We start from the raw sequence: 26,427 nt of genomic DNA, 5'->3' as shown, positions 1-26,427 counted from the left end.
CCCCCCCCATGCAAGGGAATGTAAACACGCTGTTCAAAATTCAGATGTTCTCATTTGGCTTCCCAGATGTTTGAAGTTGAATAGATTTCTTTTTTGTTGTTGTTTTTTCATAATTTCCTCTGCTTCATCTTGTGAAGTGCTAAACCATTATTTCTTTTTGCCTGCACATTGAGATTCATCTGTAGGCTCTAAACTGCCTCAAAAGTGCTTCAATTTTGCATGAGCACTAAGCTGGGGACTGGGAAGCATTACCCACTGCTGAAGGCCCAGATCATTAAAAAGAGCATGTAAATCCACTGAACCAGAAATAAAAAGTGCACAGATCTTCTTTGTGAAGTCTCAACTGCTGCTTTAAGTAAAACATGAACCATTGGCATGTTTTTTTCCTGGCTCTTGAAAAAAAACTAAACTAACACCTTTTCTCAGCTGCATGTTCCTCAATCAAAAAAAGGGAAGATTGGGCTATAACCCAAGAGCTGGAGCTGCTAAGAGCTCATACTCCTGCCTTTCTCTCTGGACAACCTGTGTTCTTTCCAACCCCTGTAAGTAGCACCAGCCAGGCAAGGAATTGTTTGGGGATTGCCACCTGGGGTTTCTTAGTGTCAGGATAACTTTTGGGTCAAGATGCTTCAATTCACAATTGTTTCTGCTCTTAGACTTCAGCCTCTGTGAGTTCAGAAATTATGATTCCCATTGTTAAATGTAAATATATATTTATGGGGAGGTTTTCTTTGGAGTCCTGCCACACTGGAGCTTATTGCTTTTGTTCCAGGAAAAAGGAAAAAAAAATGTGGCAACTGTAGGCACATATTGTGGTATGTGAAAGAGAGCAATGAATTTTGAAGCAATTTGTACATATTTGCAAAAACTGCTGTCAACCAGAAAATAGCCTTCATTAAGAAACAAAGGGGGAGGTGTTTTTCTTTTATCTCTGAGCGGTTTGTAGGCTCAGAACAGGCAATCCAATGCTGTTCCAAGGTATTAAACAGCAGTAGTTCAAGGGTTGATGCAAAGCAATCAGCTGCTGAGATTGGCCAGGGGAGGAGTTGGCAGAGGGGCTATTTTACCTTCCCCAAGGGGACAAACCTACAGGGCTGTAGTGGCCACCCCCACCATCCTAGCAGGAACCAGGGCGCAATGGTTTGTTTTCCACCAGCATCCAAGAACTCTGTTTTGAAATCTCCCCTGCATCTTCCACAACTTGGTCCTTCAGTTGTTAATGGGAAAAGAACAAAACCACCTTGTTTTCACTGAAAGACAACAAAACCCGAACAGAATATGTGTTCTTTAATTCCAGTTCAAAGTAAAATCTCTCTGAAGACAGTCCTTTGTAATTTTTGTTTAAGTCAGTCAGTTAAATATTAGAGGAGCTGGGATTTTAGCTTGACTCAATAACATTAGATGGTAATTGGATAACATAGGTAAGGGATGCAAGTCAGTGCAAACTTGACATGGTTATTAGAGCAATCTTGACTTTATTAGGCTGTTGCCTTCACCTCTGTTAATTTGAGCTCAGAATGTATCAATTTCCTAAAGAGGAAGTTATGAAGAGACCAAAAATAGCTGGAAGTCTTTAATTTAAATATTTAAGCTAATATTCGTGGAAAATTGTTTGTGATCTTCACACAGTTATTTCATATTGTCAGCCAGCCTCAATTTACGTAAAAGCAGTATATTGAGACAAAACCAGGTGTAGGCAGTCACAGGGTGAAGGATTACTGGGTATAAAAGCTGTTTATTCTCTTAAACTATCTCTGGATATCTATCTGTCTATCTGTCTTTTGTTAAGATTACAGGTACTCTATATAGAAAATAAGCTATAGGCAAAGTGTGCCATTCTGCAATCATCTCAGTCCCATTATGGGGCACAGAATACATTTTTCTCAGCAAGAACTTTAATATTTGAAGCCGTTCTTCTTGTGCATAGCCTATTTATTCATTTTTAAACATCAAATTCTATAGCTTAAGTACTTTGATATATTCTAGTGGAACAACTCCCTGACTGTGAGGGATCCATCTCGGTAAGAGGGTAAATAAATTTAAATTCCTGCATAGCACTGATTTTTTTTTTTACCTTTCTGAAAAATTTACTTCACCAAGTAAAGCAAACAGACACAGGTTGTTTATAGCGCCTTTGATGAACAATTAAATAAATTGAATGGGTCATTCCAGACTATCCATAAGTAAAAAGATCATAATTCTTGGCTTTGGTCACTTCTATTTTGCCATTAAAAGTAAAAGGACAAAAGACTGCATAAAAAGAAACCAATCTGTTTCCCTTTTATTAAATCTGTTTACTGTCATACCATTTTGATTTATGGTCTTGGCCACTTTCATGAGGCAAAACTATGCTACTTTTTAAGTGTTTTTTTGGTGAGGCTTTGTTAAACTGTTAAGAGAGATGAGGAATATGAGTAACATAAATTGATTCTGTAGCAGCATGGGTGTTTCTTGGGTGTGCAGAGGAGTCTCCCTACCCCAGAACTGTTTTGCTGCTAGCTCCACAAAGCCTCTTTAATAAATCAGAAACACTGTCCCTGCCCTCTGTGTCCCCTCTATGCAGTGGAAAGGGACATTTGGCGTCTCACCTACTCGGGGGAATCTGGGCCTGTCTAAGCAGGGAGAGAACACACAGCACAAAATATCAGGTTTGTGAGGAAGGTCTGAGAACTGAGTTTTCAAAATTGAATGTGTAAAGGGTTGCAAGTTACCTTTGTGAGAATGGGCTGTATTTCCATACTTATTGGCAGTGGCTGTGATATACCTGCCATCTATATGCTGGTATTACTGCAATGTCTTTTTCCAGACCAGTAGGTCATAAAGTTCCATCTCTTCAGAAATGTGTTCTTTGGCATATGTAATTACTAATTAATCAAATACCTTTTGGGCAAATGAAAGCACAAAAGCACAGAAACTGTTTGAACTACTTACAGAGAAAATAAACAAAGTATCCATGCAGTTTCTTAGAGTTTTTGTAAGTGCAATTTAGTCTTGCGACTAAATAGTTCCTGTTTACTGTTCTGCCAGAGGGTTCAAACACATACCAACGTAGCACTTTCACCAAAATTGCTCTATCAAAGTCCTGAGGAGTATTTTCATAGGTCTTGGGTATTAATATCAAATGCCGAACAGTTATGACAGCCAAAATATATCAAAAGAGTTTCTTGGCAGAATGATGCCCAGTGAGGTGTAGATATTAACTCTGTGACCTAGACTGACTCCAGGCTGAATAACTACATTTGATTGATCGATAATAATTTTCTCTTTTCTGATATTTATGGTTATCATTTATTGTCTTGTGAAGTCTTATATGGTCATAGAATCTTGAGATTTTTTTGTTTCCGTAGAAAGAAATGCATCTGATCAGCAAATCTCTTTCTTTTAAAATCATTGGGAAATTTGCCAATTACTACAGTGGAAGCAATATGGAAGCCATGAGTTATAACTGAAGTTATCAATAATCTGCCATAATGTCTACAATTGCATTGCATTTGTGTACATTAAAAAAGATAACATTTGTGCCTCTGAAGACCAGATAATCTGCTTCACAGTTTGTATAGCCAGCTAAGTTAAGCACTTGGGGACCGTGTGTATGAAGTGTGTCTTTGCCTTATTGTGTTTCTAGGATACAGTTATAATAAAAGACCATGCATATAAAGCATGATTCCCTCTTCACACTTCCTTTTTGCTCATGTGGGATATTAACTTAGATTTTGATATACACCCTGAGCTAGTGCCTCTCCCTGTGCTTATTAGGAGCAGGCAGACTAAGAAAGATTCCTTCCACTCTCTGCCTTTCTTTGACCATTAATCCCTCATAACCTGTAAATACAGAAGTAAGTAAAGTTCTGGTTCCTTCCTACACCTTTTCAGAGACCAAGTTATATTAGGTCCAGAAATACATTTATTTTTTTTTTAAATTAATACTTGAAAAAGCTGTGCTAGTAAGTAGGCAAAAATTGTGACTTATAGACAACTTCTTAATTCTGGGGAATTGGACTGGGACATAATTGCAGACCAGTTATGACAAACGTCATGAGCCTTCTTTATTGCTATCCTCCATCCTGAACTGGACAGAAAACTAGTAGGACAAAAGAATATCTTAGACTGGTTGTTGTGCTCTAGGTCCATCTGGTGACTGAGCCACACACAACCACTCACACCCATGGTGGGATAGGACTGAGAATCCAGCAGGTAGAAGTGAGGGAACTCATGGGTTGAGACAAAGCCAGTTTAACAGGTAAACCAGAAACTGTGCAATCAAAGCAAAACAAAACTTCAACATTTAGTAGGCAGGTAGGTGTTCCCAGGAAAGCATGGCTCCATCACAGGTGACTTTGCAGGACAAATACCACCACTCTGAACATCTTCCTTATTCTTCTCTCAGCTTTATATGCTGAGCATGTCAGGGATATACCTCTGGTCAGCTCTTTGTGAATTTATAGAAGGAACCAGTCAAGCATTCTAGCTGCCCATATTGCTGTTATTTCCCTTCAACCCTGTTGTGGCATTGCTTGAAATAGGAAAATCCTGACTTCTTGTGGGTTGTTCCACCATCTAAGTTATTATTATGTTAAGTCTGGAAAAGTTACTCAAGTGTTACTCAAGTGAAAAGACCCCACATTTATGCTATGTATCTTCACCTGCTATCTATCTTAGCTGTATAAAGAACTAGACTGAAAAATTCAATATATTTCTAAAGAAGAAGGTAAGGTAGAGGATTTACCCTTCTGTGAGAAGATTACATTTTTTTGCTTAGCACAGTGATAAAGTTCAGTACCAGGTAGGTATATGATGCATAAATTATTGTTTATCTCTTAGTCTGTCTTGTCCTAAGTGTATTTAGGCAAAACACAGAAACTCATTTTATAAAGCAATTTCTAATTTTGCTCTCAGAGATTGTGCACTCACTTATAATCAAGCAATTTGATAAACAGTTGCCTGAATAAGAGGTGCAGCATGCCACATTGTCTGGAAATATTGAGACATGGGTTTTTCAGCTTTTTTTCTCCTTTTTCCCTTTTTTTTCCTTTTCCATTCCTCTAGTTAATGTTCTTTACTGTAGAAGCAGAAGCAGGTCCAACAGAGATAAGATGAAGATCTCTGTTTGAAGTCATCCTGCAAGGGTTTTCCTGCACTTGGTGCCCATGGGAGACGGATAAGCAATACACTCCTGAATGAAAGCAGACAGAGTGTGCCAGCTCCTCTGTGAAATCTGATGTACAGCAGTGTGTCAGCTGGTAACAAGGCAGTTGCTATCTGAGATATCTCAGCAAATTGCAGTGTTTGCAATATGGCCTAGAAAGGGATTTTCTGTTTGGGGTGATGTTGGAGGTGCTAGCAGAAGGAATAAGATTGTGAGTTGGTACAACAAGGGAAACATGTCTCTTTGTGCTTGCTCCAGGGTCTGAGGGTGGGTGTGTTTCAGCTGGTGAGGGTTTTCTCCTAAATCAGCATTGCTATTTGTGCAATCAGGCACCACTGGGTTGTGCTGGGAAGCAGTGGTGGAATCAAATCTCCAAGTTCTGGCCATGAGTCCTGATATCCCAGATGATCTTGTGGCACCACCAAATGGTTTAATATATTTTGAACTCCAGCTAGCATAGTTTACCTTAGAGATCAAGACACAATGATGTTTTTTACTTGTAAGCAGAAAGAGGTAGAATTTATTTGCTATGGGAAGAAGGTGTGCATCTCTTTGGTCATGGCACAACTGTTGATGCTACTCAAAGCCCAAATTACTGTACCCACTCACAGCGATCCCAAAAGACATTATGAGGAGTAGCTTGTTATTTTGAATTAGAAAGCATCTCAGGAGGTCCAAGATAAAAGTTCTGCTGGTGCATTCATAAGGAGCAGCTATTTATAGTATAGTTTTGTATCTTCTACAGACAATAAGAAAACAGCATTTGTGTCCTGAATGCTAAGGCTATTTCGTAATCATTATTAACCAGTATGGTCATTATGAGCATGCTTGTTTTGGCCCTTGGGTAACAAAGTTCACTGCTCCATCAAGCTCTGTCATAATCAGCCTTATTATAAAAACATAATATTGTAACCTTCAAAAGCTCCCTGGGCTAGTGCAGTAAAAACTGGGGGAATGAGCGGAAGTAATCTTTAGGCTAGCAGCAGTTACACTGGGAAAATATAACAATTTTTATGGATGCAAGGTACATGCTCCTCCCCACCCTCTTCATGCTCTTCTCACCAGGACAAAAGCTATCCCTCAGACCCCTCTCGGAGCCAAATTAGCTCATCAAAGCAAAGCAAGTTTATAACACAGTACTCACTGCATATCAAATTCCCATGCACTGCTTTGATTTCCATTCTTTGGAGTGCTGTTACCATATTTTGAGTATTTCATTTCAAAGAGAAGAGCTATTAAGCGTTTCCCCCAAAGAAGCTGATTATTCAATGGCTAAAGATGTCAAGGATAATGAAATAAAAAGGAAGCTGGGCTGTGATAGTCTCTAGCAGGAAAATACATCTCATTAGAAGGCATTCCCACCAGAGAAGTCTGTGGTGTTACATGCCTTAATTCCTTTCTGCTGCTAGGTTGTTACCCAAGTTTGGGATGCAGGCAGCATGCAGCCGCAGTGACAGTGCACAACTGTGTGCAAACAGTAATTAATCACTGGCTCCCTGAATGGAGCCTCTGTGAGCTGGAGGCAAATCAAAGGGCTGGCCTGGTTTCCAGCGCTTGAGGAACACGCCATGCTGTACAAATGGGAACATTCACGTTATGAATATCCCCTTGTAAGCCCTGTGGCAAGAGGCTGAGGGTAGCTGGCCTCCACAGGCTCAAGTCTGTGCTCAGCTGAAGGACCTGCCCTTTGGTGTTTGGTGATGGGGACAAACTGTGCATGCTCTGATCCCAGGATAATTCAGTTGAGTTTCCTGGCAATTCGAAAAAGAAAATCAATCTCACTACACAAAAGATTTGTATATGAATTTATATATTCAAGGCTGCTTGCAAGAGTGCATCTTTGAAATGGCAGTGGTGTTCTCTACAGGCAGATATGCATTAGAACTTTGTCGATACTTTGGCATCATCAGCAAAGAGCAAATATGCTGAGAAAAGGTGTAAATGCTTTCTCTCACCCCCTCCCAGTAATTAAGAGTCTTTAGACAAGGGAGTGCATTTTGAAGCAGAGAAGGGGGTTGTGTCAGTGTGAAACACAGTGGTTGTCATTAGAGGATCTACACATTTTGCCAGCGATGCTCACAGTGGTGTCTGAGACACCGCAAAATTTCCTTGCACTTAGAAAAAGCAAAAAGGCTTCCCCAGAGAGAGCACTGTGTGGGAAATGTGGGCAAATCTCGGTCTGCTTGGAAGGATGGCAAGTGGGTCACCGTCCTCGTGGGTGCAACTGTGGGTTAGGGGGAGGGTTGTGCTGAGATGGGTTATGGAGGGCAGGGCCAGAGAGACTGTCAGGCACTGAATTGTGTTTCACTGTGTTGTAAAATCCCTTTAAAAATATCCCAATATCTGCAGCATATATGACAGTAGGTCGTGCCCATCTTGCAATAACCATACTGCAGCACATGTGCTCATCATTACAAAGTATCAGGACATTTTCTGCCACCCTAAAATCCATTTTCCTGGCAGCTCAGTGTCACAGTGAACAGGGCTTCTTCCTGTGCTGTGTCTGTCTAGCAAAAAGAGGTGAAGTACAAAAGGGCTAAGGAAGTCATATAAATTGAATGATTATGTGGTTTTAAGATATATCAAAATAAAACTGGTCTGGAATGTCCCTTGATGTAAATTGTCCTAGAGATGTGGTACAATTTATATTAGCTGAGGTGCTTTTCCTCCAATTTGTCTAAAATACATGCTGTATGTGATGAAAGTCAAAAATCTCAGCAATTAGTTTTTCACTCACCTACATCTCTCATTATGCAGGTAAAGTGGGAGCTTCTTTCTCTTCACATCCTTGTGACAGTCTGTGTTGCTGTGTAGATATTTGTAGAGAGCTGTAAGGTCTCCCAGCAACTTTGCAAGCAGATTTCTGCAACTACACTCGTTTTCTGTCCAGTAAGGCCAGCACTAACCAGTGTTCCTTGCACCCTGGCAGGTCTGATTGTCCGGGAGGTCAGCATTGAGATTTCCCGGCAGCAAGTGGAGGAGCTCTTCGGGCCGGAGGATTACTGGTGCCAGTGCGTAGCCTGGAGCTCCGCCGGCACCACCAAGAGCCGCAAGGCCTACGTCCGCATTGCATGTGAGTGCTCGGGTGTGCAGCTGGGGGGATGCTGCTGAGCTGAGGAGAAGTGCAATCTCTGCCATTTCAGGGAGATTTTTGGTTTTTTCTGTATTTTGTGCAGGTATTGATGCATACTGAAACTGAGGCCTTCAGAAATATTCACAAGAGTTTTGGTTTATTCTCTTAAGAGCTAAATCTCATTCTCCTATGTGTGGCACCAAAACTGGTATTTATTGAGTACAGCAGTTTTGTGTCCCCTTAAAAGTGCCTGAAGTTAATGAGTAGGAGCCTTAACAAAGCAAGCTGTGGAAAGAGGCAATAGCTGTTCTTTTCACAGGATCACAGAATGGCTGAGTCTGGGAGGCACCTTTGGAGGTCATCTGATCCAACCATTGGCTCAAGCCAAGGACACATAGAGCCAATTACCCATGACCATCTCCAAATGCCTTTTGAATTTCTCCAACAAAGGAGACCCCACCACCTCTCTTGGTAACCTATGCCATTACTCTGTCACCCTCACAATGAGAAAGTGATGCCTGATGCTTAGAGAGAACTTTCTGTGTTTCATCTTCTTTCCATTACCTCTGGTCCCATTGCTGGGCTCCACTCAAAAGAGCCTGGCTGTATCTTTGTTGCCCTCTCCCATCTGGTGGATGGGATCCCTCTGAGCTTTCTCCTCTCCAGGTGAACAACCCCAGCTCTCTTGGCTTTTTCTTGTAGGAGAGATGCTGCTGTCATCTTTGAGGCCCTTTGCTGGACTGCCTCCAGTATGTCCATGTGTCTCTTGTACTGGGGAGCCCAGAACTGGTCCCCACACTCCATATGTGACCTCACAAGGGCTGAATTAAGGGACAGGATCAGCTCTCTCACCTGTTGTCAATACTTTTTTCCTAACACAGCCCAGGACATCATTAGTCTTATTTGCTAACATTTGCTACATTTCTCACTTATTGTCAGCTGGGCGTCCACCAGAACACCCAGGCTCTTTTCTGTAAAGCTGAAAATATGTATCACTGCAGTCAGATAATAGAGCTGCTGTTTCTTAGCAAAGAAAAAAGTGTGTGTTTAGCATATCATGTGACCAGATTTGTAATATGAGTTTGAAAGTGGTCATCTGAACCCTAGTATTTCATCATTATTATTCATGGCTACTAGCCTCAGTATTTATTTGGAACCATTCCCAGCTTAGACCCCAAGAACACAGGGCAACCAGTTCCCTGAAAACAGATCTTCATTTGACTGTACAAATATTTAATGTTCATTAATTTTCAAAGAGGTGCTTTTCTTTGTAATAGAGTAATCACACTGGGGACTCCCATTTCTCTTTCACATGATGAAATACTGGTCTGTATAATAGGAACAAAATATATCATCTAGAATTGCCTTTCTTCCACTGCTTTCACTCAGCAAAAACACATTTTGTGAGAAAAGGTCATTGGAAGTTGGATTTGCGGCATACTTATATTTCCTGCACTGTGCCTAACAATTTATAATAGGATAAGAGAAGTCTTCCAGCCAAATAAACCTTTTTTACAGACACATTAGAGGAAGGACTCTCTGTCATTATATCTCTCCATTAAGGGCTTGATTCTCCTTCTGTTCTTGGGAAACTACTACTTGGTTAAATCCTCAAAGAGGAGGTACCTTCTGTATAAACATCCAGATACCAATCTCAGAGGTGCTATTTAAATACCCATTTTTGAATGCCTTTAGTCCAAGTAAAATAGGAAATATGGACCTCTACTTTTAAGTATAGGCCTGCCCTCAGAGAAGAATTTCCCCAGGGCTAAGAGGAATTAAGATTATTGTACAAGACAGTCTTCCTGCAAAAGCAGAAATGCCATTACACGTGTGCATATTGCTTTCGCGTTGCAGGAAGCTTTTCAAAACTTTGAGGATTTTCCTTTTTTGTAATGAAACAAAAGAGAGTGGTTTCAATTTGTTCTTTCTTCTGAGCAGTGAGCACTTCAGAGAGGCTTAGCAATGTTTGAACAGGTTTTTTAGATTATGACTCTGCAGTTAACTCATTCAGTAGATTCTCATGTCTGGTAGCCCCTGACAGATGACCATTAAATCAACACAGCTTGGAAGTATTTTATATATACTTAAGTGTGTTTTACCTGATATTTAAGTAACTTTTGTGTCCTGGCATACCTGTGCACCTAATTCCTATATGACACATAATCATTATGTGTCAATGCAAGTTATTTTATATCAACTGACATTTCTTCCCAGGTGTTCACATTTCTGTTGAAGGTGCTCATAATACAGAGTTTGCTTATTTTTCTTACTATATTTTGGAAAGAGGAGAACAATCAGTTCAGTGATTTTTCCAAAGTCTCAGTGGCCTTTTTTTCCCCCCCAGAAAAGTCTAATTAAATAAACACCGGGGAATTTTAGACGCCTGTAACTCAAATGTAGCTTTGTATTTTACTGAAGTTTTTTTAACCTCTTGTCCCTGAATTTGGTGTTCTTGGACAGCTGTGACACAGGCAAGTCACTTAGAGTCCTTGGGATTAAGGGTTGAAGTATGAGTCCTTCAATCTGTAAGTTTTAAACCAGCAATAAAAAGCACATTCTGTGCAAAATTTTCCATGCACAGATTTCTATAAATTTGTCAGGTAACTCTGACCTACTTTTTGGGAACTCAGGAAGATGATGTGGGGAATATGCCTTTCTTTCTGACATAATTTGGTCTGCAAGACCAAAATATTTTAAACTCTCTTGCACCAACACTCATCTGTATTCATAACTTTTACTTCTTAGGACTGAATCTGCACTGGCAATAAAAAAAAAAATAAATTAAAAGTTGTGTCATGATAAAGTTTCAACACAGCTGGTTAAGTATTCTGATGGTTACAGAGTGTGCCATGAGGCTGGGATAAAATGTAGGTTCTATGCAGTATTTATTAATCCAGGAAATCAAGGATGTCCAAATCTTAAGAGAGACAGAAGAGTCCATCTCTCCACATCAGTCTGTAGCTATAGCTGCTTATTTGTCACCAGTGCAGTCTTCCCTTTTAATTGGCACAAGAGTGAGCACTGACACCTTTGGGAAAGGTGAGGGGCCAATGGAGCATGTAAACTACTTAAGTGAAATTATTTATCTTAATACCTGAACCTGGTGATTTTATCTTGACAGGTACAATTGTAGCATATCTAGCCATATCTAGCACATTAGGAAAAGCTTCTCTCCTCTTTCTCTCTCTCACCCTGCCCCCATCTCCCTCTCCTCTCTCTCTTTTTCTCCCTCTCCCTGTTAATTTCCTTCTACTTTTATCCTTATCTGCTTTGTTTTTTCCCCCTTATGCCCTGTTCTGGAATTATTGTGTCCTCTCAAGGGCTGGAGCTGTACTCCATTAAAACGAACAGAAAAATAGCACCCAGCATCACTGCTCACTGAGCGTGTAATAGAATTAACTGAAAAGTAATTTGAAAGTGTGAAAAATGTGCATCCTGGAAAAGCAGCTTGTGTTTGTTTAATACAGGGTCAGGCATGTGTCAGAAAGTACATAGCAACCTGGTCAATGAAAGTTCTCTGTGAAAATCAATTGCAACATTGCTTTGACCAAGAGCTCTAGTTATTCAGGAAAGGAATGATCTATAAATATGGACTAAAGATGCTGCTGGTGTTCAAAGGTTGCCCATGCTGGCAATACAGACAGGAAAAGAGCCTGAGTTTAAAGACAACATTCCAGCTCCCTTAAGTGTTCAGGGCATTTAACAGAAAATCACTGTTGCACTCCTGGGTCATGTGTGTTCTGGGAAATTACTCCCTCCTGTGCAGGATGTTTCTGCAAAGGCATGTCTTTCCAGTTTCACGGAATTCATTGTCTTGGGGCATTGGTCTCCCCATGAGAGCAGAGCTGAGCATTTCATCCTCTTGAACCAGCAGATTTGTTGGGATTCATTTGCCATTTTAGATATATCAGAAACCAACAAAGTAGTGTCACCTAATGTATGTATATTGGTGGAGCTGGAAAGATACAATAAATTTTCTGAGATATTTGCCTAGGAAAGTGCTAAAACACATTTCCTGTTTATTCGCACATTGCTGGTTTAGTCTAGGCAAATCCTATGAGGAGCCTTAGAAGTCACTAATATGTTTTGATACAGTTTTCCTGCTCAATTAAAAAATTTTCCTGTTGTGGAGGGAGGGAGAAAGAGGGGATTTTGGGCAGCTTTACCTTCAGCTGTGAAAAATGCAACTGAATATAAAGTTTTAATGTGAATTTTCTGTAACACAGCTGCTGTCATTGAGCAGATAAAACCTAGCAGGGCAAAATTCCTGTTAAAACAATGAATGAGATCTGAGCCTGTGTAACCAAAAGTAGAGTTAAACCCACTGGAACATATATCTGATAAAGACTAAACAATAGCTGCAAGATTTGACCTAATTTTTAGATCAGATAATAAAGGGGTGGCTAAGACAAATTGCTTTGAGCCCCTGTGCATAGAGCAAACTCACTTTTCATTTGTACCACTTTGGTGTTGCTGTAGCTTCACTGACTTCATGATGTTAACCCATGCTCTCCTTGAGAAAATATAGTAAAAATTCAAGCCCTAAATCTGCTCCCAGGTTTTGGAATTGTTGCACATCTATGAGAAAATAGAAGCTTTTCTTGTAATTTCTATTTCCTGATTTTTTTTGTGTAATGAATGTGAATAGTTTATTCTTTTCCTTTATTCATTATCTTAAAATCAGAATTTAAAAAAAAAAAGACAAGAGAAAATATTTTTAAAAGCCTTGATGTAGTAAGGAACTGTGCTTGTTAATCTCTTTTTATAATTTTGTATTAGTTTCCCACGTACTTATCTGAAAGCCTTTATTCTCCCAGACATTTTTTTCAAAGGCATGCAGTTAATATATGCATGTCAGATCCTGTATACTGATAAGATAAATGTGGTACAGAAAATTAGATTGGTTCATCTGATGGTTTATCTCCGCTTACAAGGGGTTTGCAGTTATGAAAAGGAGCAGATATGAAAAACAATCACATATGCTTTACTGATACTTGTTTATCTCACCTTGTAGTGCTGGGGCCTGTGCTCCATGGCACACGGCTGCAGTGCCTTTCTTCCCTCTCATCTCATACCTGATCCAAGCAGAGCTGTGAAGACATGTTCTGCAGCCAAAGCATTAGAGCCCTTTGTAATAGGAGCAAGGTTGGGTGGATGTTGAGATAAGCAGAAGGGAGATAGGAAGGTCAACAACTGAAAATGTTAATGGGAAGGTACATCCAGGATATCCAGTATTAAAAAAGAACATTAAAATGTGGTTTGTGTACTTTGGCAAGTGTGTGTGAGAGTTAGCAGAGATAGGACCTTAATTCCTTCCTTCCTTGTGTGCCATTTAAGTTGCTACTAATCAATATCCGCTGCTTGGAGTTAATAAAGGGATGACTGAGGCATGTGCTCTTGAGCTGAGATTACTGAAGAGCAGCAGATTACAGAAAGGGCAGCAGAGAGGTTAACTGTGCATTTAGCATATTCAGTCCTACCTACCTCTCTGCTTGTGCTCCTGAAAAACACGTTTCTGTACCACTTCCCAAGTTAACAGGAGTGACCACTCCCAAATTTAAGAATGCGGTTGCAACAGTAATGAATAGAAAATTAAGTTGCACTGTATGGAAGAGCCAAGACTCTATAAATTATGGTGGACCTGATGTTTGTATTGCTTCAAAAACAAAAGGAAACTCCTGAATTAACATTAATTTAATCCCTCTGTAGGAGCTTTGAGAATATCCTACCTACACTGTCATGCCTAATAAATTATCATCTTTCAGTACAGTCTGATTAGGGCCTTAGTTTTGATAGATCCAGCCAGGAAGCTAATAAATTTTTGCTTGTATTTTAGTAGTCACCAGATAGCTGTGTGAGTTATGTTAGTGCATCAGAAGAGCAACAACAAAACACCACTTACACAAAGAGTTTTCAGTTTTAGTGTTTCAGTGTCTTGTAAATTCAATTGTAATGTACACCTGATGTTTCTAATGCCTGTCTTTAGTAGCTTTAGCACACCTGTCATGTAAAAAGTCACCTGTTGAGGTTACGTCATTTGAACATTATATTTAGATTTATTTGAAAAACAAAAACTTAGGAGTTCATCTTCAATCACCAAATAAAATAAATAGAAGTAAGTTTATAAGTTGGTTTTCAGGTTAAGCTCACAACAAAATATTGATCTATCAAGTAAAAATAGAAGAGAACAGTGTGATCAACTTATACCTGGGAACCCATCTGCTCAGTGAATTCTTGACAAAGTTTGTTTACTTGTATTTTTTACAGCTGTTTCAATACCAAAAGTGCTGAGTGGGTCATTTTTCATTATAAGCATAGCCCACAAGAAAGCTGGGTTGCAAAAGACTGTTTAGTCTTACGAGCACCTGTCTGAATTAGCTTGGAGCTAAAGAGAGAAGGGGAAAGAAATGGTTTTCTTGCAGATCTGTAAGTAGTGAGTCTCTAGAATCATTGGGGTATAGTGTTATCCCCAGGTGGCTGCAGATGCCACTGACAGAGTGAGGACTGGTCAGTCTGCACCTCCCATTTGTTCAGGCTGAAAATACAAAGGAAATAAAAGAGGAGAGAAGGTCCTGAGCTCATGCAGAGTGTCTTGCAAATTGTAGGCTGGCAAGCAAAGGGTGTTCCTTGCCTCATTGTGTAGCTCAGGTCAGTAGATAGAGCAGCCTGCATCCCCAAAACAAGGTGTGCAGTTCCAGGAAGCTGCTGCAGTTCCCCTCAGCAGTTTGACCATGGAAGCTCATGCTGCTTCCTGGCTATGTGGGCCACCTGAGGGCTACAGACAAGCCCAGTTTAAGCCACAGGCTGTCAGGCATTTTAGGAAAGGTGGAAGTTCCACCATTCGTGATTTGCCTCTTCAGATTGAGAAGGTGGCCGTGTCAGCCTCGTGGTGCTGCAACATTTGTCTTTAGGACTGGCCAGAAGTGAAACAGCCCCTGCAGAAAAGGAAAGAGTAGCACAGAGTTGTGTATTGAGGATTAAGACAGAGTTCTGAGGTGTTGACTTATTTCCTCAGTCTTCAGCTCCAGCTGCTAAAGCGTGGGCCAGCTGAGAGCACTGCCCTGTCCAGCTGCAATCCCATTCCATGAGCAGCAGTGCTCTGGAGGAGGGCAGGAGGCTTTGATCAACGCCCAGCGTGCAGCTGGTACAGCAGGGGACTCTGCAGGGCAAGACACCACGCTTAGAAAAGCCATTGATAGAGGTTGCAGAGGGATCCCCTGGGTTACAGACTGATGACACTCCTGTGATTGTCTCACTGGAAATCTGGTTTGATCTAATTAATAACATAGCTGGAACCACACAAGAACAAAATGGAAAAAGAAGAGGTTTTTATAACTAACCTTTCCATTGCTTACCCACCAGTGCGATTGATCCCCTTGCAAAGGTCACAGACTCAGCTGTGAACATTAAAGCAAGGCCGAACTATGCCTGAGAGGTCAGGGTTCCTTACATTTAGATTTGCAATTCAGTATTTAATAGGGGGTTTTTTTGGTAGCAAAAAGGTGTCTCTCAACTCTGTCCACATTGTGGAGAGTGATGGAAGAAGAAGAGACCAGTTTTACAATATTATTAGTCATGTTTCTGGAACTAAGAATCAGTCATCCAAGTTTTGGAATAAATGCCATGAGATGTGTTTTCACAAGCATGTGAATTCTCTTTTACTTTATAGAACATCAGTGGCATTTTACCAGTCTTTTCCCACAATTATTTTTCTGTTTGCCTGTTCTTATTAGGCCAGGTAAAATTAAAATAGAATTGAGCCTCGCCTCTTTAGAACATTCTCAGGGGTAAAAGGTAGACTTGACATCTTGGTTACATATCACATATTGGCCTTCTAATAACAGCTAAAATTTTACCAAGCCATATTCACTTTTTCTCTAGTGTTTTTATTGTAATTTTTGCTTTTGAATTTTTATTGTATTTTTTGCTTTTGATGTGTTTGGTTTTATATGGATGTCTGTATATACTTACCTATATAAAGCAACCTATCTTCTGTATGGAAATGCATACTTTTTTCACATTCTTAAACCTTTGTTTCTCTTAAAGCACACATCGAACATATTTCTCTCAATGGCCATATTTAATATAACAGTTGTATAGAAAAAAAAAAGCGTCTTTTTTTCTTTTTGTGCTCTTAAATCTTGCTCATATTTTAGATTGTTTGTTCAGATCCTATTCAGTAAACAGGAGGAAAGTTGATGTTGGAGTTACTAGAAGAAGAGAGTTTAAAAGGTCTACCAAGGGCAGAAATCTATCTTTCCCTGACAGTAATGCTGCCTTGTTCTGTTTGTCTGGTTTGCATCTAATTCCTGGCTGACAAGTGTCCGTTTTTCATGCTCATTCATTAGTCACCCTTGCATTAGCACCACATTGAAGCGCCTGGTCTGCCTCTTATCACATTTCTCAGAAATGATAAAAGATATCCTTATAGTTTTACCCACCCACACATCACAGTAAAAACCCAGAACAACAAAGAGATAAAATACATTTGATTAAAAAAAATAATAGGGTTGTTCTTCGTTCTTTCTTAGAAGCTGACAGGTAGAAAAGGAAGGGGAAATTACTTCCTGTGTATAATCTATTACCTTTTGCAGGAAAAAATGCAACTTCTGAATGTTTTGTAAGATAAAAATGTGTTAAACATATAATGAAGTCATTTAGCAGTGCATCAAAAATTAGATCTAATGCCCCTTTGTCCAAAAAGCATAGAAATTCAGAAGGAAAGTTAACAACATGGTGTACACTGAGAGTCTGATTTTCCATTACTTTATTTCAGTTTTATGCTTATGAAAATTCTCTGGTTTCCATGCAGCTCTTATGCAGCCTTATGTCCTTACCAGAGAGGGTTGTGCAGAGTGTTTCAGGAGTCTTGGAGGGAAGTCTCACTATAAGTATGCTGTAAACGTGCTGCAATATATGCCACAAGAGCCCCATCTGAATTTACTAGGGCTGTGCCTTAGTAAGGAAAATAGTCTGGCTCAAGGTGGCAGACCAGAATTTTAATTGCTGCCTTTGGTTTCTGTTATGAACACATCCTTGAAGGGAAGGTAGAGGTGGGGTAAAACAGCTGATGGGAGTGCAGGCTGTTACCTGAGCCTGGCAGTGACATCCCTCTAGTCAGAGAGGTGGTGAAGGACAGGATGGGCCCTTCAGCACCACTGTCCACTCTGGCTCACTGCGTTATGGGGAATATTACCTGCAGAAGGGGAGGAAGGGTATTGCTAACACCAGCAATATAGGGTTATTCTACATTACCAAACTAATAATGGAAAGAAAGTCCAGCTGCCTTTCTCTCTTGTCCCTCCTATGGAAGGTAAGGGTAGGGAAGGTGCTTTCTCAGCATCTCAGTAACAGGGCTGCTGCCCACATGAGACTTTAACAGTGCACACTGCCTCTCGACAGAGAGGTCCTGATCCAGAATGGATCAAATGTTTTATTGATTTGCTTTTCCAAGTATATTTTTTGAAGATTGTTAAAGCTTCTTTGGGATGTATTTTATTAGTCTCTTACCATTCTCTGGGAAAATGAATCCCTTCTGTCCCCACTCACAAGCAATTGTAACTTACATGACACTTTGAGAAATTGAAAAGTGTTATTGAAAATACTCTGCTTGGGAAAGATCCAAAGTCCCTCAGTACATTAGCAAGCTCACCCACTCCCAGCTGACAGTATGATGACTATAATTGTTAAATGGCAAAGGAAGCTGAAGATTGGAGAATTAGGAGGGTGTCATTGTTACCCACAGAAATCATAGCAAGGGCTATAGAGAAAAAGCAGTCATTTCAAAACCCAGTGCTGTCCAAGCAAGGTGTTTCATGATAGTTACAGCAGATGAGGAAGATGTTTGTCCAGGCCCTTTGCTTCATCATCAGTTAAAAACCCATCTCGTGTGTGTCACAACCAGCCAACCTTATGCTTGGTTAGGTCAACTAACCATAAGTGCCCTGCACTGTTGCCATCCAGGGCCATTTGTAGGTGACGTGGCTGCTGTGGGAGGTGGTGGAATAAAGCTGTGAACACGTGGGAGGAAGCCAACAGGATATAGGAGCTCCTAGTCTTGTAAATACACAATTATGTACCTTCACCCCTCCCAAATTAGTATCATTTACTCAATAGTGTCTAATGGCTCCTTTGAGAACATTACTGCCTATTATGTCAAAGGCTCTACTCAGTGTATTTTTAGTTTGTGGATCATTGAAATGCTTGAACTCAACAGTGCCATTAGAGCATCCTCCCACAGCAAGGTGCTGTGGGGCTCTACTCAGTGTATTTTTAGTTTGTGGATCATTGAAATGCTTGAACCCAACAGTGCCATTAGAGCATCCTCCCAAGGTGCTGTGGATGGGGCAGCCAGGAGAGCAGGGGTCCCAGAGAGTTCATCTCACTTGCAGCAGCACCACTGCAACTGTTCTCAGGGAAAAGGGGCTGTTCATACCCAGCAATTCTAGCTGTTGGTGGCAAAGATATTAAAGGGGGATTTTTTTACTGTTATTACACATTTCTAGATTAATGCTATTTACTTTTGCATGCACTAAAACTTTGGGATTTTTCTAAAGGCAAGTGCTTTATGGGAGAGGTGATTATTGTGCAAGTGAGGCAATGTAAAACTAGAGCTCTGTTAAATATTTCAGGAAGTTAGGTAGGACAGTAAATCAACATGTCAAGAAAAATATTCAGATTATTATCTAATCTCCCTCTGTCTTCAGCCTGAACACCTGAAATCTATTATTAATATGCTATTTAACACTGTGCTTATATGCTTCTATTACTATTACAGTAACTTTCTCATTTTCCCTCAACCATGAGGTTAGAGCACAATAATTGCATTATGCACATGTGTGTACCTGCTAAATGCACTAAGGTGTACCTGATGTAGAGATAATCCTTTTCTTCTGAAGATATCTGTGGACCAAGCAATAATGTGATCTTATGGGTACTGCTAGCAATATAGCCCCAGCTGTTTGCTAATTCAAAGCAAACTGCATTATCCTGACATTATGTGTGCTCAGGATACCTGTCAAGCCCACAGGATGGGTGAGGAGCCTGGGCCCAAAGAAGAATGTAACTTCCCAAGAAACCTACCAGCTCATTTCATGAGCTGCTCATTTCCATGTTTAATGTGCAGAACTGCAGCAAGCCAAAACTCAGCATTTTGTCCTTGGAATGACTCCCACCCATGGGCACCTGGAGGGTTTCAGATTTGCTCAAATGGAGCCACAGAACCCAAATGTCCACTGGGTGGCCTGTCAGAGAGGGTGGGATGAAGGTGCTGGTGCTGGCAATGCATTGGGAACTCTGTAGAGATGTCAGAGACTTGCTGTGGTTTCTGTCCCATGAACGAGCCTCCCTGGCTTGGAATAACTCCAATGTGAAAGGGATGCTGACAGGCACAGCCTGGCGAAACTTGGCATGTCATCTTAAGAAACGTTCATGTCCAGATTTTTGCTCCTCCTCTTTGCCCTAAGTTATCCAGTGTTGTAGGGTAAAGCCCCCTTCAGCAACAGCTGAGGTTGGAGTAGTGGGGTTTGTAGTGAGGTAGCTGTGACACTGGCATGAGCTTCCTTTTGACAGAAGGTAATCCCAACCAAGCAGAGAGCTGGAGGCAGCAATTTCTTACATTGCTGCAGTAGGGTGTACCAAAGCTTATCTTTTGGTGCCCTAAACTGTGGCCACAAATCTTGTCCCATCAGAGGGGCTCTCAGTATCCCTGCCCTGCGTGCCAGAGGGAGCAAGAATGCTGCTGGCGGGAAACCAGTGAAGTGTGGGGCTGCTTCTCTCATGCCTGTGGTGAAGAGGAAGGACTGAGATGACTCAGTTTCACTGGGGAAATGCTTGGATGTCAGAAGTTTGCCACTATATCAATTAAAATTAGCATCTCCAGCTATGACAGAGCTTTTTCATGGTACCATTGAACTGATACTGAATTCCAGGTAGTTGAACAGTCATGTTTTCCCAATATAGGATAAGAGATAGAGGTCTCATGCCATTTAAAGTTTCAGGGCATCAGAGGAGCTGATTTTGGTGGCAGCCACCCCATCTCCCTTTCTGTCTCTGCATTTGCCAGCCCCAGGTTTTGCCTTTTGGTAGCACTGATGCAGTTCCTTGTGGGTCAACTCTTAAATCAGGTCTTGGGGGTAATCTAGGAAAAGATAACCCTTTGCATTTGTAAACTAGTTCAATTCAGTGATCTGTTTTGCAGCCCAGTCATAGGTTATGGCTTCAAAATATAAAATATCTTGTTTTAAATAGTTCCCATTTGACTGTGTCTTGTTGCCAATACGATACAAGTATTTGTGCAACCTCACAGTGAGCTGATGTACGGAGATGGTTTGACTTCAGAACAAGAAGTAAAACAAAAATAACTGAGTTGTAAAGTTTTTGAAGTCAGGCCAGATCTTTGATGTGACTTTGAGCATGGTTTCACATCTATCTGCAGAAGGAACTGGCAGCAGGCAGAAATATCCCCAGTAGCTACTGGGGCTGCAGCTCAGCTCTCCAAAGGCACATCCTCCCTGGCACAGAGGAGAGGGTGGCAGTCCATGGCAGAAACATGGGAATAGTGATAAGGAGGAAACTTCTCAGGTCCATTTTACCATCAGTGCAGACATTACTAAAGAATATAAAAAAAGCCAGAATTTGCAGCTGTCCAGTACAATGAACTGGTTTGATCTTTGGAGGTGCATTCAATACCCTGTCAGTCTCCCATATTTCTGTGGTGCTATGGAGGGTTCCAAACATGGTTCAATTCCTTGAAGTGACTTTTTATTATTATCATTATTATTACTACATTATTATTAATAATAATAACTTAGTGCTACAGGGATAATGATACGGTGTAGACAAATTAGCTAAAGCTGTAAAGTTAATGCTTATGAGCTAAAAGTACATTAAATCACAGCATGAGCATTTTCATCTATGAGTTTAAGGCAACTCAGTTTATATACTGTAGTTTTATAGATTTATTTAATTTTCCATAACTTTCTTTAGTACTTTACTGGTATAGTTTATCAAACAAAAATTATCTGAAGAAGGGACTTGTTTCACTTTTTGTTCTGTGTCTGGACATGACCTTCCACAGGAAGCCTTTGTTGCTCAATGGGTTCACATGCTGTACCACAATATAAGTATTAAGTCCACTATAAAATCTTTGCTTAATGTTGGAAAGAAGTGAAAACATGACCCAGACATATTTTAATGCTTTATTTTACAGGGAGCAGAACTGCTGTTTTCTTTGTCTCTTGCATTTATCCAATGTGGCAATCAAATATAATGTAAATGAGCAGCTGATAATAATGTTAATGATTTTATTTTCTTCTCCCTTCTCAGATCTCCGGAAAACTTTTGAGCAGGAGCCCTTAGGGAAAGAAGTGTCCCTGGAGCAAGAGGTCCTGCTCCAGTGCCGTCCCCCTGAAGGCATCCCAGTAGCTGAGGTGAGCAACAGCAGCAGTGTCTGGCACTGGGGCATCCTGAGTAAATTCTGATGGGTGGCTAATGGTGCAGTGACTTACAGCAGGGCGTGATGGATGGGTGCTAATGGAAAGCTGACTGACTGCTGCTCATAGGCAAGATTGATTGGGACCTGATTAATGGCTTTGGGTTGTGGCGCCCTGCTGGGCAGAGCTGCAGGTGGTTTGGTTTCAGTTTTTTCTTCCATTTGAAAAATCACAACTGTATCTGGCATCCAGAGGACACATAGCTGGGGAACATATTAATACCAGCCTGTTGTCTTTCATTCTGCTTTTAAAGGAAAAAAAATAATTGCTTATTCTGAGGGGCACCTTTCAAACAAGTTTTAATTTTTAGTTTGCCAGACTATATTCCACACATGTGTATGATTGCTTATTCTGAGGGGCACCTTTCAAACAAGTTTTAATTTTTAGTTTGCCAGACAATATTCCACACGTGTATACACCACTCTGCCAACTTGGCACGAGAGGATGTGATATAATACAGGTTCCCAGGTAAAGCAGCATGAGGTTTGGGAAAGTAGAGGATGTATTTGCCTAATAAGCCATCTTCAGGGCCTTAGCTGATTTTCCTACTGGCTTTTAAGCAAACCCAGAGTGGGTAGCCTATTCTCCCTCTGCAGGAGCCAGCCTGCCCTTCAGCAGAATCTGTGCCTGACAACAGCAGTGAGCAGCAGCTTCCCTAAGCGTAGCAGTGCCTCCAGTTTCAGACTCACATCTCATGGAAGGGGAGGCCCCTGAGTCACAGGGAAGCCTCTGAAATCCTAAATCCACTGTGGCTGTTATGAGAAAAATTGATTGCTAATGACGGTAATTCCCCTATCTGAATTCTCTTTGGTTTTCCTCTACCAGGCACAGAAGAAACTGTTGCCAATTTGCATTAGGATAAGTCAGACTGTCATGGCTAAGTAGCAAAGTGGTTGTCACTCAGAGCTCATGGCTGATTTCTCAGGAGATGAAGCTTAAAATGTTACCTCCCCATCTAACCCAAGTTTAGATTTAATCAGAATTGCAGAAACATGTCCACAAACATCAGAAAGAATAATTAGCACAGAAGATTTTCCCCACTTTCTTGTTCTGTAGGCTGTTTTCTTTCCCCATTAAGATCTCCCAAACTCTAAAGAGTGTTTAGGTCTGCCGAGCCAGCTTGCTGACAACTGTAATATTAATCAGTTGGGTTTCGTCAGGAACTTAGCAGCAGGTTTTTATTTTCCTTTCTGATGTTTCTTTGCATCAAATCAACTTCTTGTTGTACCATGACAGGAGTTTTTGCACTGGGATGTGTTGTTCAGGCAGTGCAGGGTAGTACTGGGGTACTTCATTACCTTTGCTAGAAACAGAGATTAATTCTGGCAGGGAGGTTCGGTTTTATGCGGTGTTACAAGGAGCTCTGGCATTTCAGCAGCCAGGCCGATTGTTCCCTCAGAAAGGTCTGTTATACCCAGTCGCGTGGCTGAGACCCAAACTGCATAATTTAACATGATTTGTGGAAAGTGATCTCTGAAAAAATCCTCTGTGAGCTGCTGCCATAACAGTTGTGCTTTTTCCTGCCTTCCAGTATCCTGCTCGCTCTGTCAATAGCTCTTCATGACGGTGCATTGAGTGACTCTGAATCTTATTTGTACCATGGTCAGGGCAGACACCAATTAACACTTGGCAGGCTCAGAAATCTTATACTCCCTATCTGACATTCAAAAGAACCATTCTCAGTGTGGGTTTTTTTCCTCTTCTGACTTTTGAAGTCAGAAAGAGATCAAACACCCAGATTGGACAGCTGCCTAATAGAGCCTCTTTGTAGATTCTTTCCAACACTATTAAAAGAACAAAGACCTGAGCACTAATGAATATGAATACCTTAATGTGACACTTTATTACAGCCACTTGCTGAAGCTAGTAAGATAAATTTCAGAAAAAAAAAAAAAAGAGAGATGAAAGATAACTTGGTGGGTTGAAGGATTACATGATTATTTTAATTTAAAGATGAATGAGTTCTTTGTTTAAGACTTCATTTATTTGTTTGGAGAAGTTTCTGATATGATGGTACAGGTGACTATAAGAAGGACTTGGGAGAAGGCAGGCAGCAGACTGAGGCTGTTTTCCATCTTTTTGAAAAACTGCTTTGACTCCAAATAGAGTAGGGTAATGCATATGCTGCAGCTGTGAGCAGCATTTCCAAATACTTTGGTGAGCATGTGCTTTAGATTCTTCACACTCTGGAAACTGTGTTTTGTTTAAGATTTTTTTTTCTTACTTACTGGTTTCTGAAGGAGCCACTGTATTTAACACCAAAACAGATGAAGAGAAGCTTACACTGTAGACTGTACAAAATACACCTTTGGTGTAATGTGTTGCAGTGCTGGAGTCCAGAGTCCCAACATCTTTTGCTTGCTTTTTCTCTTTGATTCCATTCTCCCGCTTCATTCTCTGTTGGGTGTTTTGTTTTTCCTTTTTTTCCTGGTATTTCAAAGTGGTGAGAAGAAGCATTCTTAGGGATAAATTCTGTCCTCTTTTCAGTATCTGGGGAATTCAGGCTTATCATTCCCAGCATATTTAATTGCAATTAACTGTGTCAAGCTCTTATGGATCAATGTAAGAGCAGATCTTAGGAATACTGAAAAGCTGAACCACACAGCAACATACAGCTTCTCCAGAGGGCGAGAAGGACAAAGACAGAGACGGACAGGCAAAGCTTTTAAAGTAACACTTACCAGTCCCTCAGATCCACTAATACATGACAAGCATTAAAGTGAGCTCAGGTCATGGGCACTGTGAAAAAAAAAAGAAAAAGTCAAAATCCAAATACAAACAGATGTGTTAAAATACACCAGCCTCAGGGCCTGAGGTCAAATCAAAGTACATCTCCTTGTTCACTTGGGACAACGTAAGGAAGCAAGGGTTTCCATGGTCTCCGGAAAAACAGAGATATAAACAGAGGTAACAGAAATATCAGCTTCTCTGCCATCATGCACCCCTGCCCACCAGCCCTGACCAGCGTGGGTGTCAGCTGCACCATGGCATCCCTCCCCACTCCCAGGTTTATAGCCAATATCAATCTGAACAAACCTACAGGTTCTGAACCACCCAGGTAAATGTTTGGGCTGTGCCAATGCATGGCCCAGGCAAGCAGCAGAAGGACCAGCACAGGTGCTGTTACACTGAGATTTTCGCATCTAGCTGAGGGGGGGAAGGGGCAAGCTCACGTGTTCCTGCTGTGACAAAAAGAGAAAACAAATGAGTAGACATAAAAACAAACAGCACCCTGCCCTAGCTCTATACTTCTCTGCCTTCTGCTTTCCCCCAATGACGAGAAGGAGGGCGAGGTGGTGCAATCAGCAGTCTGACCCGCCAGCCTCACGCTCAGTGGAAATCAGACAGAAGCAGCTCCCCAGCATGAACAGAAACATCCATTTCAGTTCCACTCTGCTCTCTGTGTGATTTTCTAAACCTAACCTGAGAAGGCAGGAAGGATCCCATTCTGTGATGCTCGAACAGTAATGGCTGAGTTGTTAGCAATTAACCCCTTAGCTCATTTAACTTGTTCTTTGAAAGACATCAGCATCATATTGCACATGATAAAATATAGTTAGAGACACTGAGTCACATCAAATTATCTCATTTGGGTAGGTTATAGATCAAAACACAAATGAGATGTAAGATTGGTTAATATGCCATAAGCTGCCAGATGAACTTTTGCATTGAAATGTGTGATTTGTGGAGCCTTTAACGGGGGGGTAATTGCTTCTTTAATTTTAATTGAGGTGTTTCACAGAGTAATTTAATTGCAGAACAGGGTGTAGTGTACAGTTTGGTGACCCAGTTGGGTTTAAAACTGTATGTGATATTTATCCACATTCATAGCTTTAATTAGGAACTAGAGCAAGGGGGAAAGGATCACTGAGTCAAGAGGCAGAAGAGAGTGTTTTGTCGAGTCAAGATGACTGTGACACAAACTTTATTCAGCTGCTCTTGCCCAGGCAAAGGCTGGTGGAAGCTAGGGACTTCTACAAATAGGCAGCTCTATCTAAATGATTATTAATATGAATGCTGTTTGTGTTGTTTCCTGAGAGCCTCTTATGTTTTGCAGCAGTTATCCCTTAATTGGGAGTTCATGTGTGTGCATTTCCATGCAGGTGTGTGTCACTGAGAGAGTGTTTTATATTCACTGCAGGAAAGTGAGGACCAGGAGAGACAAGTAGAAGAGTTTGTGGCCAAAAATGCTAATTGCTGAAAAGTGACACTTTTGCAGTCCTTTGCAGTTCCTTGTGACATACAGCAGAACTGCCTTTGGTTGTCAGTGAGAGGAAGAGTGGGCAGGGAGAGGCAGGTTTGTGTAAAGAAAGAGCACAGCCCAAAATTCACGAGGACTGCTCATCCTTCGCTTTGGAGAGCCATTGGGTAAGGTCTGGCCATGCAGGCCTGTCCTCCAAAAGTACAGGATAAAGCACTCTGCAATTGTCAGCACCTGATCCCCTACATTTCTGTCTCTCTTTAACATGCGTTTTACCCCCCAGTCTACTGGTGGGTGGTTGAGTCACTCTTCCGAAGTGTGAGACATAGGTTACAACCTCCTGCTTGAAGGACAGGTTTGCGTTTGGATTTGTGCTTTCTTGGGAAGTACTCTGACCACTAGATTATTAGATAGCCTTGTTTTTACATTTCCTACCAGTTCATTTCCACAGTGCAGAAACCCATGCCAAGGAGCACAGGTTTTCTAGCAGAACTGCTCTTTTGGAGACCTG

The 26,427-nt window shown here is 41.0% G+C and overlaps 1 protein-coding gene across 2 annotated transcripts in view; it reads left to right on the top strand.

The window, feature by feature from the left end:
* Positions 1-26,427, top strand: part of UNC5C (unc-5 netrin receptor C) — a 244,628-nt gene that overhangs the window by 166,642 nt on the left and 51,559 nt on the right. For both annotated transcript variants that reach the window (XM_039710627.1, XM_039710626.1), the window contains exons 3-4: positions 8,076-8,219; positions 21,549-21,652. In XM_039710627.1, the coding sequence (XP_039566561.1) occupies positions 8,076-8,219; positions 21,549-21,652 (248 nt within the window). The remainder of the gene's footprint in view (positions 1-8,075; positions 8,220-21,548; positions 21,653-26,427) is intronic.

The sequence above is a fragment of the Passer montanus genome, unplaced genomic scaffold (assembly GCF_014805655.1).
Source record: "Passer montanus isolate IOZ18808 unplaced genomic scaffold, ASM1480565v1 scaffold23, whole genome shotgun sequence".
NCBI lineage: Eukaryota > Metazoa > Chordata > Aves > Passeriformes > Passeridae > Passer > Passer montanus.
This window is presented reverse-complemented; position numbering and strand designations above follow the sequence as displayed.